This window comes from Aquarana catesbeiana, linkage group LG04 (assembly GCF_042186555.1).
Source record: "Aquarana catesbeiana isolate 2022-GZ linkage group LG04, ASM4218655v1, whole genome shotgun sequence".
In the NCBI taxonomy this organism is placed as follows: domain Eukaryota; kingdom Metazoa; phylum Chordata; class Amphibia; order Anura; family Ranidae; genus Aquarana; species Aquarana catesbeiana.
In genome coordinates this window covers 441252077-441271012 of record NC_133327.1, presented here as the reverse complement: position 1 = coordinate 441271012, position 18936 = coordinate 441252077, and the positions used below count along the sequence as shown (strand labels likewise).

Here is an 18936-nt window from a genome sequence, read left to right as displayed (position 1 = left end):
TGAGATGGGAATAAGGGACACCTACTAACAAATGTATATAGGCATAGGACACGCCCTCTGTCACACCCCCTTAAAGGAGAATTAACCAAAAAAAGATTAATTAAATCGAGAAGTGCTTTTTCTTACCACTACTATTCCTTTATATTGGCTTTTAAAATGTACAAATGCAGCAATTTAGAAATTGGATGAAAGGTTTAGCGCTGGGAAACACTTTTTAAAAGATAAAAAGTGCATTTTATATACAACTATATGGATCAGACCAAATGGGACAAATGAGGAGGAAAGAGGGACAGAGCTCCAGATCAGGGACTGTCCCTCAAAATCAGGGAGCGATGCATTCTGCCCCGCCCCGTCCCCCATGCTCAGAGCCGACTCTTTTCCAAATGGACAATACATCAACATAAAATTACACCGCGACCTATTTGAAAACCCCGCCTATCTACGAAAGCGTTCCGTATCTTCCTGTCCATAGTACAAGAGCCATCTTCTAGAAGCCTTGTTGTATAATAAAGATGCGCTTAAGTTACGGCAAAATGGCCGCCTTACCGGTCGTTTTTCCCATTGTACTGGAGACATAAGTTGCTGCCAATTCTCAGTCATCTTGTCCCCTAGTGTATGACAGAAACTAGGTGGGGAATGGCTTCACCAATCAGGAGAATAGAGAGAGAAGTCGGCCTGTCATAGTTGTGGCAGAATTTGGCGCTCCATGTGCTGTGTGGGAGAAGAGTTGTGATTCCACATCATGGACAACATTAAAGCCAAGTTCGTGTCGCAGAAGATCAGTAAGACCCGCTGGCGCCCGGAGCCGGCCTCCTCTCTGCAGCAGCCGGACCTGTTCGCTGCGGGCTCCTGGGACAATGAGGTGAGTATGGACAGTGATAAACACAAGCATGGACCCTTCACACTACACTGACCAATAATGGGGACTGGCCAGAAAAATAAGCATCGCTTTATCTTTTCATTTCCAGCTAATATCAGTGAGGAATGCAATACAACACAATACTGCTTATGGATGCCATGTGATTATTATTATTCTGGCTATGGGCCCACACAAGAACCAGCCTACAGCGCGTTACATTTTTGTCATGTTTCCTAAGGGTCCATTCACACTACAGCTGTACGTAAATCGCACAGGAACACTGTACAGTTCCTGTGCGCTGCACACGCAGTTCTTTGCGTTGTGATTTCAGCCCCATTGATCTTGGGGATGAAATCACGTTGTGCCAAAAGTAGTGAATGCGCTTCTTTTTGAAACGTGCAACCGCATTGTTTAGTACCGCGCGATTCAGTGCGGGCAAATGCATTGCGTTTTGGGGTGTTGGTAAGTTGTAACAACCCCTGCAGTAGACCGCAAGGGTATTGCAGGAAGCCGGCTGTCTTGCACTGCGTTCTGGTGTGAATGGGCCCTGAGAGGTGCATTGTGACACCTTTTGTGTGTGTTATGCAAACCTGTTGCATAAAATCGCAAAGCCCATTCACACTAGAATCTGTACATTCACTGTGGGGTTTTTTTCCTTGCACGTATGCATGCATTTGATGTTGTGTGTTGTTTTTTGTGCATTTACATGCAGTTGATGTGTGTTTTTTCTATCTGCATTTAGCCTGTGAGGTCACTTCCTTCTTCTCTTATTCCCTGGGCTTCTATGTGCACTGTGATGTGTTGCGGTGCAGAAACATGCTGCATTCTCCTACTTTTTTTTTTTTTTTACTGCACTAATGTGAACTATGCCCATATGATTACCTTTATTTTGGACTGGCTATATACAGTTCAAGTGCAGTCAAAATTGCATCCGAATGCATCACTTGTGAATGGGCCTTCAATGCTATGGAATGCATGGATCAATAGCTTTCTGGTGTGAACATGACACATGGAAAGCTATTGTGTGTCATTGCAGTTACCTGCATTTTTTTAAATCGGGAAAACCGGTCAATAGTATAAAGCTAAATTCACACTGACATGCAGGGAAAATGGATGTAAATACGAAGATGTATTCATTTTTGGAGAGTTTTTTTGGTAAACTGCATAGTGCAGCTCTGCACATAAAACCAACCGGCTTCCAGGTTTTATTGTGAAAGCCTTATTGATCAAACTGAAGTTAGAAACTGGCTACCATGCACAGCTGCACAAAATTGAGTGCAGCAGTTTTAGTAAATCTACTCCAGGGTGTCTAGCACAACAATGCTGACTAGAAAGCACCTGCTCTGCATACACTGCTCCTCTTTTCACTCTCTAATTTCTCAAAGATGGCCACTGGTACGGGTGCTCGTGGCAAATTTTTTTCTTTTCTTTACTTGCGCTGACGTGCATTTTACACATGTCTACATGCATTGCATTAAAATGCTTACTTGTTACATTTTAACCCACCGCAGGTCATTGCAGCATTGTAGTGTGAATAGGACACATAGAAAACAATTGTTTTTTATGTGTCTAGGCGTTGATCTGCATTTTACAAGTGCGCTATAATACAGATTAATGCTAGTGTGAATGAATGGGCTTGTGTCGCTAAAGGCAAAACTTTTTTCATTCTGGATAGAGTAGGGAAGGGTTATAACTTCTATCTGCTTGTGTGTGTGGTGTGTGTGGTTTTTTTTTTTTTTTTTTTTTGCTACCTGTGTCCCATTGGGGAGCTTTCCTTTCACTTCCTGTCCCATAGCCAACACAGGAAGTGAGTGAAAATCACTCTCTAAAGTGAGGGACTCCGAGGGTTTCACCAGAACTAGTATCCCTATTGTAAGATTTCCCCTTTATTATTGTTCTGGTGTTAACCCAACATTTGGGATTTTCTGCTACTTTCACTTTCAATGAAAATGGTAAACATGACAAATAGACAGTGTGAATCTACCCAACGAGGTCACAGACAGCATAAAATGTGTTCTAATCCCTCTCCACTGTATCAAAAAAAAAAGTTTTGCCTTTAGTTACGCTTTAAAGTTTAGAACTTTACATTCCGACTAGGGGTGGTCGCTGGCCTCATTCACTATAATGACAGGATGCTGGCAGCTGCACCTATTTGCAGCTAAAGATTATTCACAATGGGGTATGGCGCTCCCTATAGGATTATATGGGATGAGCAGCTACAGCGAAGGGGGAGGTGTGGGGGGGGGGGGGGGTTGTTATCCCTTGGTGTCCTGATGTGTGATAGTGTAAGCTGTACCAAATATCTAAATGAAGTTTACAAAAAACACCATAACCCCTACTGGTGGTTTATGGTACCACTAGTAAATAGTGCCAATATAAGCAATCTTAAAGCGGAGTTCCACCCAAATTTTGAACAATATCTGTATGTATTCTCTTCCTTGCCTAGATGCTGACATGCAGTTTAAAAAAATTTAAATCGCCGTAATTACCTTTTATTTTTCTATTCTTCTTTGCACTTCCTGGTTCTCCTCCCGTGGGAGTAGGCGTGTTTCTAGCCTCTCCAGACTCCTGGGAGCTAGTCTCAGGCTTCCCAGGATGCCACTGAGCATGTGCGGGAACGAGCAGTGAATGCTGGGAGCACAGCATTCACCACATCCAGGAAATAAATGCTTGTGGGCTTCAAATGCCCACAATGAAGATGGAAACCGCCTGCAGTGAATAATATAAGTTATTCTTTCCAACGAAATCTGACACAGGCGGACATATTACACACAATATGTGAGTATGTAATGCTGAGAAGAAAAGTTTGTGAATGAACTCAAAAAAAAAAAAAAAAAAAAAAAAAAGCATAGATAGGTGGACCCCCGCTTTAAGTGATAAAAAATCATAAAAAAGTGAACACAAGAATATAGAAGGTGTAAACTAAACACCTATAATTGTGATGGGATTTCAAAGAAAACCACCATATAGTATAGTGGTTTAGCATTGAACAAAGACATAAAAGTGCACCTCTGCCTAATAGTACAAATAACACCAAACAAATTGTAAATAGTGATCATAGTCCATAGGGTGATACATTTCTGCAAAAAAACCACTAATGGCTAGTAGCAAGCAATTAAGTGTCAGTGGGGACCAAACAAGCAAATCAGACACTGGTTACTCGGGTCCCAAGTCCTTCATCCGTTCTTGTGTTTCGTAGACTTGCGAGGGGTGTCTGGACCTCTGGAGCGTTTAGGTGGGGAGATCTTCTGCCATACTGTGGGTGGTGGTGGTGGAGGTAGTGTAGACACAAGAGCCCAGTCTGGGAGCTGAGGGACGGGTATTTCCAGGACATCACAGAAAGTAGCAAGATATTCTTTATCTTCTGGATAATGCAACATTGTGGATTTACCCTGATGCTTCGCTGCTGGGCTAAAAGGAAATCCCCAGCGATAATGTATTTTTCTTGCAATGTGCGCAAGAGGGGTTGGTGAAGTCTGCGCTTCTGGAGGGTAATCCAAGAAAGGTCAGGGTAGAGCTGGATCTGGGTGTCTTCGAAGAGCACTTTGCGATGAGAGCGAGCTTTTCACATAATGTCCTCTTTCAAAGGTTAAGAGTGGAGGTTTGGAGGTTGAGCCTTTTGGTCGTAGGACCCAGTGTGCTCTGTCCATTTCAATATGCTTAGTTGGAGGGTCTCCCAGCAAAGCATTGAACAGGGTCTGCAAGGTGGATTGGAGGTCCTCTGGACCATCAGGTTCCGGAAAGCCTTGCACTCTGATGTTATTCCTGCGCCCCTCGATTGTCTAAGTCCTCAACATGCCGCTGCATGTCCCTAAGAAGATGGTGGTCAGATCCCTGGATCTGTGTGTTGCGGACCACCAATTTAGTTTCCTGGATCTCCTCCTCCGCCATCTCCACTCTGTCCGCTTAACGTCCTCTTTGGTAGGCATAGTTTGGAGGTAGGAATGCCATGGGGGAAGCATTTGGTGCAAGGGGGCAAGTACTCCCATCTGTGTGGGGCAATAAGGGGGAGAGGATGGAGGATATGGTCCCACCAGGACTGCGGGTGGGAATTAGGGCGCAGGCAGCTGGTGGGTGTTCCAGGGTTCATGCCACGCTGGGGTATATGAAGGAGAGGGAGCAGGTGAATGTGAATCTCCTGGTTTGTGAGCAATTGCTGGCAAGTGGACAGCTTGGGCATAGGACAGAGAAGTCCCTGTTGCTCCTCTGCAGGAACTGGGGTCCCTGGAGCGGGGCTGCCTCTGAGAATTTGGGGAGGGATGAGTAGATGCAGAAGTTTGATGGGAGCTTGCGCTTTGTATAGGCCTGATCCTGGGTGTGTTGGGGCCAGAGACACAACCGATGGGCCGGGCGAGTCCACAGAGCAGTCCGAGGGTGTGGGGGATCCTGCCCCCCCCCCCCGGCTCATATTCTTTTAAATGCCAAGTGCCTGTAAATGTGCATAAATACACTCATGAACACATGCAAATACGAGCCTAAACACGTGCAAATATACAAGATTAAAGTTTTTTTTTGTTTTGTTTTTTTTTTTCTGGCAGCGTTTTTGAAGTAAATCCGTGTGCATGAGACCTTACAGATTTGCTAAAAAGGTACTTGTTAGCGATTTTACTTATCTGAAAGGCAGAAATTGCTCAGTGCTCCCCTAGCAACTTCTGGGGGGTACCCTAGGGTTCTGCAAAACCTTGATTGGGAAAGGTTGCTGTAGAGTAACCAGTTTAGAAATTGCACTGGCTCGTGGACGAAGGTGAGTAATATTTATGCCATATGCATATTGATAGGGAATATGTTTTCTATAAAGAAAATTTGATCTACTAATGATCCCTTAGTTATAATATGATTCTATGGTCATAACTTTTCTCAATTGTGTTTTAGGAAAACAAAGTTTCCATATGGTCCACTGGAGAGTTTGGAACAATTACTATGGATGAAGATTACTTAGCCGATATAAAATTGTTGTGTGAGATCAGACACAAAGGCGATGTAACAGACCTGCAGGTATTGTCACTTCTACAGTTTGTTCAGATTGTTCAGTCTGTATTTGGGAAATAAAAAGTACAGTTTTATACAGCACAGTGAAGGCTAAGCCATGGTATGCCAGCATCCATTTATTGTGCTGCCCAGGAGGTGACAAAATACAAACAAATAGAAACTGGATAGATTTACTAAAACTGGAGTCTGCAAAATCTGGTGCAGGTCTACACAGAAACCATTTGTCTTCGAGGTTTTATTGCAAAGGCTTAATTGAACTAACTTTTAAAATTTTTTTTTTTTAAAGTCAGCAGCTACAAATACTGCAGCTGCTGACTTTTAAAACATGGACACTTACCTGTCCAGGGCGCCCGCGATGTCGGCACCCAAGGCTGAACCGTCTCTCGGGTGCTGCCGCCTCCATCTTCGGTAAGGGAATCAGGAAGTGAAGGCTTGCGGCTTCACTTCCCGGTTCCCTACTGCGCATGCGCAAGTCGCGCAGCGCAATACGGATGGTCCCTGCTGTCTCTGGGACCCATGTGTTTCCCAGCAGACAGCGGGGGGGGGGGGGGGAGTGGCAGGAAGTGGCGTAAATAACCGCAGATTCTGCGGCTATCTATGCCGGAAGTGGGTACAGATATCTGTAATATACAGGTATCTGCACCCCCCTCCCCCCTGAAAGGTGTCAACTGTGACACTGGAGGGGGGGGAGGAATCCGATGAGTGGAAGTTCCACTTTTGGGTGGAACTCCACTTTAAGTTAGAAGCTGATTGGCTACCATGCACAGCTGCACAAAATTCTGAATGCACCAGTTTTAGTAAATGTGACATAAAATAATTCCCTGATAAGTAGCACTGAAATGGATTCCTTCTTCTTTTTTTTTTTTTTTTTTTCTTTTTTTCTTTTTTTTGTAGCTATAGATATGTAGATTCTATATAGCCCGTGTGTTTTTGTTTTTTGTGTGTCCCTGAGCTCCTTTTGGGAACATGTCAGGATGGCTGCACAACCTGTCATTGTCTGATCAATGGAAATCTGCTGAAACCAAGTCACTGTGCATTGCAGAGGTGTGCACATTCTGAAAAATAATCATCCCTTCAAGAAATTGAGCCTGCAGTACTGAAATGATTTACTAGAGCTGTCTTGATGGGTTCACTTTGTATCTTTATTAAATATCTAGTTTGTTTTTTTTGTAACTTTTACTTTCTGTTTCAATGTATTTATTGGTTTTATGCCAAAAGTTAAATCGAAAGCAAGCATATAGGTCACCCGCGCAGGGGCTAAAGAATGATCAGGTATTACAGTAGAATCCAAAAGGAATACATGCAGATCAATCGTAGTTAAACCTTCATGCAATAGGCATGATATTGAAGGATAAAGAGTCCGTGCACCACAGCCTACTCACGGACATCCCAGGGTGGCTCAACTCCTGAGACCAACCCCAGGGGCTGACATCTGTTAGAACGAGAGAAAAAAAGAACCAGAAATAAGGTAGCAGGGAGTAAGGGAAAGTCAGAGTCTAGAGAAGGAAGGAGAGAAAGGAAGGGGAAAAAGAGCTCAGATTCGGATATGCCGTCAGAAGCAGTCACCGAAGGCCCAAACAAACCAGTTGAAGTGAGGGAAGCTCATAGGAAATCCAAGCTTCCCAGACTTTAAGAAATTTAGTACGTGAGTTGTTCATGATGCTAGACATCTGCTCATGGAGCTTCAAGGCAGTCATACGTGACTTCACCCCTTGAAAGGCAACATGCGGGGTCTTCCAGGCCTGGGCTATGGTCCGTTTAGCGGAAATAAAAAGATAAGTAGCCAGCTTCTGCTTGGGTGTGTATAGGCCAGGAATCGGGCAATGCAATAGAGCCAACTTTGCGTCCCTGTGGACCGTTATAGGAGAGGGTCTGGAGCAGACCAAAAAGCCTGGACCAGAACCCCACCAGTCTCGGGCAGGACCACCATGTATGCAGGACATCTCCCCTTTGCCCACAGTTATGAAAGCATCTGTCACTACTGTCCTGGGTAAGCATTGGTGACCTGGGCAGGGACCCAGTACATCCTCAAAAGAACCTTATACGCGACTTTGATTGTATTTGTATTAAAAGAACATTTTGCAATTGATTTCCAAGCCTTACTCCAGTCTTCTACATCTATTTGGGATTGGAAGTCCCGCTCCCATTGAGACATGTAGGAGAGGAATGCTGATGACGTGCGTCCGTTCAAAGATGCGTAGATAGCTGAGATGAAGTCAGGGGACTCCGGGGCATGTTGGCACGCATGTTCAAAGAACGTTTTTTGATATGGGAAGGTGGACTTGCGACACAGGGCAGCAATCCAATGTTTTAGTTGAAGAAAGCGAAAGTGCTCCCCGGCTGGGGCCTCGTGTGTCTCTCGAATGGCCTCCTAGGACGGAAGGGAGCGGGAGGAAAGAAAATGTTGGACTCGCGTGAAGCCCCGAGAGAGCCACCAGGAGAACGCCTGGGTTTCTAACGAACCTGGGGGACAGAGGAGGGGCTTATCAGTGATAGGCAGCAGTGGAAGGAAAACATCAAATTGCCCGGTTATCATTGGAAAACAACTTGTCATGCAACTTTGATGTCCAAAGTTGCACGACAAGTTGCACAAGTGTGAATGTAGCCTTTAAGCCGGGTAACACTAACTGTCAGTTTCGGTCGGTGCCGCTGTTCTAACCATGCAAGGTTAGTTTAGCGATGTCTCCCACTGAACTGTTGTGTTTTGACAGAAATGCCAACGTTGAATTCATACTGGCTGCATCTAGGGTTAAGTGGCGGCTCTATTTGCATGTAACTACTCAGATGATCTGTGGGCTGGGTTATTCCTGTCCTGTAGCCCGCCTCTTTGTTTACATGAGCTGTAGTGAGGGAATTACTCAGCTCACAGCTCAATGGAGTAAAAAAAAAAAAAAAAAAAAAAGATTTTTTGGGGGGGTTAGAGAGGAGTTCAAAGGATGCCCTAGCTCATTTCATCATCGGCAATGTCCATATAGTGTTGCTTATAGTCACCCAAAGAGTTAACCTGACCTCATTTGTTTTAAAGTTTTTAGATCAAGAAAGAATTGTGACGGCATCATCAACTGGAAAAGTAACAATCTTTCGTCACCATCAGACAAATGAGGTAACCTTGCATCTGATGTAGTTTTGCTCTTTTTGTATTTCCTTTTTTTTTTTTTTTTTTTTTTTTTTTTTTTTTTTTAATCCTCTTTCATTGTATTTTTTGAAGTGCTCATTTAATTTACAGCGACTGTATTGTAGCCTTTTTGTATCTTAGAGAGCTAATGAAAAATCAAATTAAACTCATTAGGTCATAGTGCAAAGGTCAGATTAGCATATATTTGTCGCCTTTTTAAAAATATAATTATTATTATTGTGTTTTGAAGGAAGAATGTAGGGCTTTTCTCAATAACTGGTCAGGACCAGAATGAAAGATATATATATATATATATATATATATATATAGATATATATATATATAGATAGATATAGATATAGATAGATATAGATATAGATATATATATATATATATATATATATATATATATATATATATATATATATATATATATATATATATATATCTATATCTATATATATCTATATATCTCTATTAGTGCAGGGTTTGTGACTCAGCAAGTGATTCAGATCACTAGATCTGAGGGAGATTCACATTTTCTCTTTGTCCTGTTTTACCGGTATCATTGAGAGTGAAAGTGAAAAAAGATCACCAGAACAGGAATTGAGGGGAAATCTTGCAATGGGGACCCTAGTTATGGTGATGAGCCTGATTACAGCTAGGGATTTCCTCTCACTTCCTGTCGTGGCTATGGGACAGGAAGTGAATGGAAATATCCTCATTGGGACACAGCTAGTGCAAAAAAAAAAAAAGAAAATCTGACGGGTTATACCCTCCCTTACTCCAAAATGAGGAATTTTTTTTTTACCTTTTTTAGTTCTTTTATACTATTAATTTATCCTAACAATCCAGTTGGGGATTTCTTTATCTGGTAATCCAGATTCCATTACTTGAAAGTACAGGTGAACCTAGGGTTAATGTCCCTTTCCCCCTGTAGGCATGATTTATGCTCACTGAAATGTTATGCTTATCTTGAGTTCTTTAAGATGGTTCAATGTCAGAAACTGTCAGGATTAGGCCGCTTCTATTAAAATATATGTTTGAGGTTTTGCTAGACTAAATTTCATTAGTTAAAGCGGACCTTCAGTCATTTTTTTTCATCTTTCCATCTATTAAATCTTCTACTCTTGTTGTTTTAACTTTGGATAGCAAATCATATTTTTTTTCTGCCAGTAAACACCTTATACAGCCCACTTCATGTTTCTTGTCTTGTAAAAATCCTAGGCTTATGACATCATGCACATCTCTCTCTCTCTCTAAACTCTAGTGAGAGTTTGCCAGGAAGGGAAGGGGGGATAAGTCATAAGAGGGCCAATTGGAGCTGCAGAGCTGGAGGTGTGTCTGTGTAAATCCAGAAGTGAACAGGCAGCAGCTTCAGCTGCCCACAGTTAAAATGGATTCAACCAGACTCAGTGGAGGGAGATTTCTGCAGCATATTTGGCAAGTACAGAATCACAGTATATGTAAAATAATATGCAAAGTGGTTGTAGGGAAGCTTCAGAATGGCAAATATGTTTTTATTACAAATTATGTGAACAGGCTGCAGTTCCTCTTCTTAATAAAACCTTGCATTTGTTTGTTCAATATCTTTTTTTTTTTTTTTCTCAAGACATTATCAGAAAAACAGAAGTGGGAACACGCTCATCAAAATGTTGACTCAAATGGCACAGGAGCACCGTGCACTGGTATTGTTTGCAACAGTCCAGAAATTGTGTCTGTTGGAGAGGATGGCCGAATAAATGTTTTCAGAGCTGACAGCAAAGACATAGTAAGAACCATAGGTAAGTTATATGACTCTTTACCAAGTAGGAGACAAGTACAAGGGTTGTAGCTAGAGCAATTGAATATTGACACAGAATTTAGATTATATAATTAGCTTCCCCTTGGGCATACTGTTTCACTAAAGGAAATGTCTGCTTTATGTTTCATTTAACCATATGCTTAGCCTGAATTGCCTAAGTTTGAAGGATACGTACAGTTTAATGCCAAAATGTAGGGGTTGCAACAGTCCCAACGCTTTCTGCTTTCACTCTATGTTGACATTTTTGCAGATTTTAAAAAAAAGAAAAACTGAAATCACATAGTCCTAAGTATTCAGACCCTTTGCTCAGTATTTAGTAGAAGCACCATTTTGATCTAATACAGCCATGAGTCTTTTTGGGAAAGATGCAATAAGTTTTTCACACCTGGATATGGGGTTCCTCCGCCATTCCTCCTTGCAGATCCTCTCCAGTTCTGTAAGGTTGGATGGTAAACATTGGAGGACAGCCATTTTTAGGTCTCTCCAGAGATGCTCAATTGGGTTTAAGTCAGGGCTCTGGCTGGGCCATTCAAGAACAGTCACAGAGTTGTTGTGAAGCCACTCCTTCGTTATTTTAGCTGTGAGCTTAGGGTCATTGTCTTGTTGGAAGGTAAACCTTCGGCCCAGTCTGAGGTCCTGAGCACTCTGGAGAAGGTTTTCGTGCAGGATATCCGTGTACTTGGCCGCATTCATCTTTCCCTTGATTGCAACCAGTCGTCCTGTCCCTGCAGCTGAAAAACACCCCCACAGCATGATGCTGCTACCACCATGCTTCACTGTTGGGACTGTATTGGACAGGTGATAAGCAGTGCCTGGTTTTCTCCACACATACCGCTTAGAATTAAGGCCAAAAAGTTCTATCTTGGTCTCATCAGACCAGAGAATCTGCCATAAAGCCCCGACTGGTGGAGGGCTGCAGTGATGGTTGACTTTCTTTTTTTTTTCTTATAAAATTCTGTTTATTGAACAAATAAAGGAGATTACATGCAGTATAAAGTCTTGACGTATATTACATTCAATATATAGAACTGAATATAAAACAAAAAAAAAAACTTTTTTCCCCTATTTTAGTATATTTTCATGTAAGACATTCACATTGGTATCTTATACATTCTGCTATATTATGTTTGACTCCATTTACCCAGCATGAGCACATTTTGTAATCTGATGTGGGAGAGGGACCCCAATCGAAAACAGGAACACCGCAAGTGCAGGACCCGTAAGCCAGGGTGATTTAGATCCTATCAATGCAGGTATCCGGGGAACTGAGCCACCTCTCCCACACTTTTTCATACTTAGCGGGGCATCCTCTATGGGAGTAAATTATTTTTTTATATGGCAAAGAATTATTTATTTCTAACACCCATTGTGAAAATTCTGGTGGCGTGGGTCTCATCCATATTTTGGCTATTACCTTGCGAGCCGAGAAGAGAGATTCATGTAAAAATATTTTGATAAATTTGTTAAGTTCCGGATCAGGAAAAATTCCTAATAAGCACGATTTTGGTTGTAGCGTGATGGGCGAACCCATAGTATCGTGCAAGAATTTTATTACCTGGGACCAAAACTGTTGGATCTTAGGGCACTGCCAAATTAAGTGGAAGAAGGTGCCCACGGCTTGGTTACACATTAGGCAGGTAGCAGATTGGTTACTTTTGTATCTTGAAATCCTAAGTGGCGTGAGGTAGGATTTGTGTGTGATGAAAATCTGTGTGAGCTGGTCTGATATTTTAGGGGATACTAATTTACATGTATCTAGTGCATCGCTCCACTCATCATCCTCAATAGGACCCACTTCATCCTCCCATCTAGTTTTCAAAGCATAGGCTTGAACAGTTGCCTGTGGTATTGTTAACATGGCATAAAATTGAGAGATCATTTTTTGGGGGTCTGGGAATTTTATAGCAGCCATTAATGGGTTATCTTTTGGGGTAAGGTCATCTGCGGGGTATTGTGTACAAACAGCATGCCTTAGTTGTATGTACCTAAAAAAAAAAAACATGGAGTTAGGTAATGCAAATTCAGATTTTAGAGTTTCAAATGTTTTCAATTTCCCATTATTTGTTATGTGTAGCGAGTATATTATTCCTCTAGAGCTCCCCACCTCGGTGTCCTGCATGCGTCTAAACTCAGAGAGGGACTCATTATGCCATAGGGGGGTATAAATGTTTGGTGATTCAATGTGAAGTTTTTTGGAGGCTATATCCCAGATTTTCTTATATTGATATAGTAAAGACCTGCGGTCTGTCCCCAAACCCTCTCCATCTCTCCCCCCCATCATTGATAATGGGTCTAGAGTCTGTTGTATCCATTTTGGGCATACAAGAAATAAAAATCTTTTCCAGTCTGTTTTGTCAATATGAAAAATTTGAGAGAGTTGGGATGCGAGATCGTACATATTGAAGTCAGGGAGTGCCAGTCCAGCAAGGTCAGTGGGGTTCTTCAACCTATGCCAAGAGAGTTTGTGCCTAGTGTTAACCCAGACAAATGGCTTAAGTAGAGTTTCCATAATTTTAAAGTGTCTGAGTATCAGGTATACAGGTGAGTGCCAAATCATGTACAAAATTTTTGGTAGTAGGACCATTTTTAATAAATTAATGCGGCCTGTCACTCCAAGTGGAAGGCGCGCCCATATCTGGGTTTTCTGCTTAATCATATCGATCAGTGGTGTTATATTAAGTGTGATGTATTCTGATGAATCCCGAGTCGTTTGTACTCCTAGGTATTTTATTTTGTCTACTCTCTGCAAAGCGAGTGTGGCCCTATCTCTGTTTAGTGGGAAGCTATCTAAAGGAAGTATTTGGGATTTATCCCAATTGATCCTTAGACCAGAGAATACTCCAAAGCGTTTTATCAGGTCCAAAGCTATTGGCAAGGATTCCTGTGAGTCATCCAGGTATAGCAGAGTATCGTCCGTGTATGTGCTGATTTTTTCCACTACCTCTCCCCTCCGAAGTCCCACTATACCCGGGTGTGCCCGTATTGCAATTGCCAACGGCTCTGCTGCCAGGGCATATAATAAAGGCGATAGAGGGCACCCTTGTCGCGTACCTCTAGATAGGGGAAATTGATCAGATGGCCAGCCGTTTGCCACTACTCTTGTAACTGGGTTTTGATAGAGGAGTTGGACCCATTTTATAAATCTGGGACCAAGTCCAAATCTAGCTAGGCAGGTCCAGAGATATTTCCACTCGACAGAGTCGAACGCCTTGGCTGTATCCAAGGCCACAACTATTCTGGACCCTGGATTGTCATGTGTTGCTTGCAAATTGATAAACAATCTACGGAGATTAAAAGATGTTTCGCCCTGGCATAAAACCAGCCTGGTCTTCATGTATTAAAGACAAGATGACTGCATTTAGACGCATAGCTAGGGTTTTTGCAATTATTTTTACATCCACTTGTAGCAAGGAGATGGGGCGGTAGGACTCCGGAAGGTGCGGGTCCTTACCGGGTTTGGGAATTAGTACTATTGTAGCCTCTCGCATAGCAGCTGGCAATTCAGAGTCAGTGAAGATGGAGTTGTACAGTTTTAGTAGTCTAGGAATAAATATTTCTAAGTGGGAGGAGTAGAAATCCACTGGTAGTCAATCGGATCCAGGGGCCTTAGCTTTGGGAAATTCCGCAATGGCTTTAGTGATTTCTTCTGCTGTCAATGGGGCCTCTAGGGTCTCTATTTGAGCTTCCGTTAGGCGGGGGATAGTAATATCGTCTAAGAAAGCTTCCATTAAAGTATTATCAGTTGGGGCCTTGGAAGTATATAGTGTAGTAAAAAAGTCTCTAAACATTGTTATAACTTGGGCCGGTTCCGTCATCAGAGTACCGTCAGAGGAGTAAAGCGAAATTACAACTGGGGGTCTGTCTTCGCTATGTACAAGATAGGCTAGTAGTTTACCTGCTCTTTCCCCTTGCTCAAATAACCTTTGTTTTTGGAAAAAAAGTTTTCTTTTAGATTTTTCGTACAAGAGTTGATCAGTGGCCCTAGAACAAAGTTTGAGATTATTTGCCTTCTCTGGAGTGGGGTCTTCTACAAATTCCTTTTCTGCTGAAAGCAGACTCTCAGTGGCAGCAGTGATAGCTGCCTCAGAGGAACGCTTTAGTTTGTTAATGTGTGTGGTGAATATCATACGAGCGTGTTTCTTGAATGCTTCCCAGACTATCTGAGGGGACTCTGAGCCCTCATTGGTCTCAAAGAATTGTGTCCAATGTGAGGAGAGGTCGTCCTCTGCTGGAAAAAGGGTCAGCCAAAAAGGGTTTAGTCTCCAAGAGACTGGTGGTCTATTATGATGGATGCAGAGTTTGACCCAATATGGGCAATGGTCAGATAATGATCTGGGAGAGAAACCTGCATCAATTAATCTGGGGAGGAGTGTTTTAGAGATTAATATTAAATCAATACGAGACATAGATTGGTGGGACGTGGAGAAACATGAATATGCCCGAAGCGAGGGATTCCTGCATCTCCACGTATCAACCAGATTAAAATCTAGCAACAGTCTTGCAAATCTTGTTTGATGTTGAGGGGCGTTAGATAGGGAGGAGCTGGTCATTCTGTCTAGTGTGGGGTCCAAAACATTGTTGAAATCACCCAACCACATCGCTGGCACGTTAGGGTGTAAGGCCATAAAATTAAATCCCTCTATTAGACTGGAGGTCTGAAATGGTGGAGGTACATAGAATGCCATTAATAAAATCATTTCACCATACAGCTTTGTTTTTTAAAAAAAAATTTCGACCTTGTGGATCTGATACGAAGCCATGGAGCTCAAACTGAGTGTTTTTGGCGATAAAAATTGAAACTCCTCTAGAGTGTGTGGTGTGCACAGAATGGTATGCCCACCCCAACCAGGGGCGTTTGAGTGCTCTTTGAACTGAGCTCTCTGCATGTGTCTCTCTACCAAAACCATTACGTCTGCTCGTTGCTGCTTAAGTAGAGCAAATACCGCCAACCTTTTAATTGGGTCTCTTACTCCACGTACATTCCACGTGAGTAATGTCAAAGCAGCCATGAGGTGAGGTATTTGGAATGTGAAACTCCATGACTTCCACCGGCCACTAAATATTTTCTGAGAGTCAACATGGTCAAGTATACAATTAGGTGTATCATTGCACCTCCGACATCCTGATACCAAAGTATAATTAGCATACTGAACCAAATATAGGGATTTCGTCTTACAATGTAATATATATTACATCCCCCCCCTCCCTGCCCAGCACATTTCCCAACCGGTGCGGGCTTTCCCCTGTAACTGCCAACATGGCATAAACATTGTCCAACCTACAAAAAGAGTATGGAGAACAAAAAAATATAAGAAAAATTACTAGTGTTGCCATGCCAGAGAGAGTAAACCTCATCTCCACGATGGCAACAACTGCATGCTGTATGTCTTCAAGTGTTGTAGTCCATCTTGGGTTGGATATAGTAGGGCGAAACTTCGCTGCATAACAAAGCATAGTGTAGAACTGAGCCCACTTGCTGTAGTGAGCCCATTAGCCAATTGCTTCCCTCCGCCGGAAAGGTATAGCTAAAAAATGTGTAAGATCAGGTTTTCACACCAGACGTACTTTTTGTGGGTCGTGGCATCCTACAAACTTTCTGCCCAGTTATGTCTCCGCAAGAAGGGGGTAGCATGTAGGCTTAACTGGCCCAGGTCGCACCAATATCCATCCAAGCGGCACACATACACGGAGGGCCTTACCGACACCCGATGTTCATGAATCATGTGTGCTAAGTTTTTACCGCTCAGGGGCAAGTATAACAGAGAGCAATGTCTATATGCAGTCAATTGCCCCATCACGCTGACAAGAATTAGACTGCGTCATCCGCCAATAAAGGGTAAGCAAAAACCATAACGACCAAAAAGGAGAGAAAATAATAAAAGAAAAATGTGAGAGATTGAGCTTGGTATTTAAAAGTTAAGGCACTTATCTCTATGCATCTCTCCGCTCCAGCCACGCAATGGCCGCTTCAGGATCCTCAAAGAAGTGAGCTCTGTCTTCTCCTTCCACTCGCAGGCGGGCTGGGAAAAGCATTGCATATTTGATATTTTTAATGCGTAGGCGACGCTACGCTTCTGTAAAGGTCTTGCGCTTTCTTTGTACATCTGCAGAAAAATCTGGGAAGACAGCTATCATTTTATTGCCGAAGGGGATATTGCCTTTTTCACGGCTGAGGCGTAGTATGGTGTCCCTGTCCCTGTAATTAAGGAATTTGGCGATGAAGGTGCGAGGCGGTGCACCCACCGGTGGGGGTCTGCCTGACATGCGGTGTGCGCGTTCAACAGTGAATGTAGTGGAGAATGCTGCTCTGCCGTATGTGTCACATAATAAAGTTTCCAGGAACTCCGTTGGGTCCCTTCCCTCTGCCCCCTCTGAGAGGCCTATGAATCTGAGGTTGCACCTCCGAATTCTATTTTCCAGGTCATCTTGCTTTTGTAGGAGCTGGTTCACCTGTGCCTGCATGGCCTCGCTAGAGTGTTGAAGAGGGGGGAGGGAGTCCTCCACCATGCTGATTCTAGTTTCTGTGACCCTCTCCCTGAGCTTCTGGAAGTCCTGCCTCACCAGTGAAATATCCACTTTAACCTCCTCTATTCTGGCTGTGAGGGTGGATTGGCACGCAGCAATAGCTTCCTGACAGGCAGTGATCGCTTCTAATACCTTAGTGGTGTCTGCATTTGCGGCCGTCTCCTCTCTCCTCGTGACGCCGCCATCTTGGCCTGGGGAGTCCCGCTCCTGATGGCGATACTGGTCGAGCTTGGCTGTCGTGGTGGCCGTTTTTTTTGGCGGCGACATGATGCCAGCGATTGCCCTGTGTAGGGTGGTGTTTTGGGGGCGTCTGGGAGCAGTGATGCCAGCAGGATATGCAGGAAAGGATAGATGTCCGGCGGAGCTCAGCGTCTCAGCGTCCTATTCCATGCCGCTCCAGGCCACGCCCCGATGGTTGACTTTCTACAACTTTCTTCCCATCTCCCGACTGCATCTCTGGAGCTCAGCCACAGTGATCTTTGGGTTCTTCTTTACCTCTCTCACCAAGGCTCTTCTCCCCCGATAGCTCAGTTTGGTCAGACGGCCAGCTCTAGGAAGGGTTCTGGTCGTCCCAAACGTCTTCCATTTAAGGATTATGGAGGCCACTGTGCTCTTAGGAACCTTAAGTGCAGCAGAAATTTTTTTTGTAACCTTGGCCTGATCTGTGCCTTGCCACAATTCTGTCTCTGAGCTCTTCAGGCAGTTCCTTTGACCTCATGATTCTCATTTGCTCTGACATGCATTGTGAGCTGTAAGGTCTTATATAGACAGGTGTGTGGCTTTCCTAATTAAGTCCAATCAGTATAATCAAACACAGCTGGACTCAAATGAAGGTGTAGAACAGGGGTCCTCAAACTACGGCCCGCGGGCCACATGCGGCCCGCCGAGGACATTTATCCGGCCCACCCCACACAGGGCCGGATTCCCGACAGGCTCGGGCCAGGTCGGCTCGGCTTCGGCAGGGAGCATATCCACTCCGCTCAAGCCGCCTCCCCCACCCCAGTAATGGAGGGCTCCGTGTGCCGCGCTGCATGCTGGAAAGTGTAGTTTCCAGCACAGTCCCGCGCGGGGACAGGAGGCGCGAAGAGTGACAGTGAGAGCGGAGGCTTCAGGCAACAGCCTACTAACAAGTGAGGACCCCTGTCCACCCCTCTGTCCACCCCACTGTCCACCCCACTGTCCACCCCACTGTCCACCCCTCTGTCCATCCCCCTGTCCCCCCCTCTGTCCCCCTGTCCCCCCCTCTGTCCCCCTGTCCCCCCCTCTGTCCCCCTGTCCCCCCCTCTGTCCCCCTGTCCACCCCTCTGTCCACCCCACTGTCCCCCCCTCTGTCCCCCTGTCACCCCCTCTGTCCCCCTGTCCACCCCACTGCCCCCCCCCTGTCCCCCTGTCCATCCCTCTGCCCCCCCCCCCTCTGTCCATCCCACTGTCCCCCTGTACATCCCCCTGTCCCCCTGTCCATCCCACTGTACATCCCTCTGTCCCCCTGTCCATCCCCTCTGTCCCCCTGTCCATCCCCTATATATAATTATTTATTTATTATTCATTCTTTTATTCTTTTGCACTACAAAAAAGATGTGTGCATAGGAATTTAGGAATTAGTTCATATTTTTTTTAAACTATAGTGCAGCCCCCCAACAGTCT

The 18936-nt window shown here is 44.0% G+C and overlaps 1 protein-coding gene across 1 annotated transcript in view; it reads left to right on the top strand.

Moving 5' to 3' along the window:
- The first annotated feature begins 604 nt into the window (after window positions 1-604).
- The window catches only part of NUP43 (nucleoporin 43), a 59251-nt gene continuing 40919 nt past the window's right edge, over window positions 605-18936 (top strand). The window contains exons 1-4 of the mRNA XM_073627453.1: window positions 605-862; window positions 5732-5854; window positions 8874-8951; window positions 10576-10747. Coding sequence (XP_073483554.1) covers window positions 743-862; window positions 5732-5854; window positions 8874-8951; window positions 10576-10747 — 493 coding nt within the window. The 5' untranslated portion in view covers window positions 605-742. The remainder of the gene's footprint in view (window positions 863-5731; window positions 5855-8873; window positions 8952-10575; window positions 10748-18936) is intronic.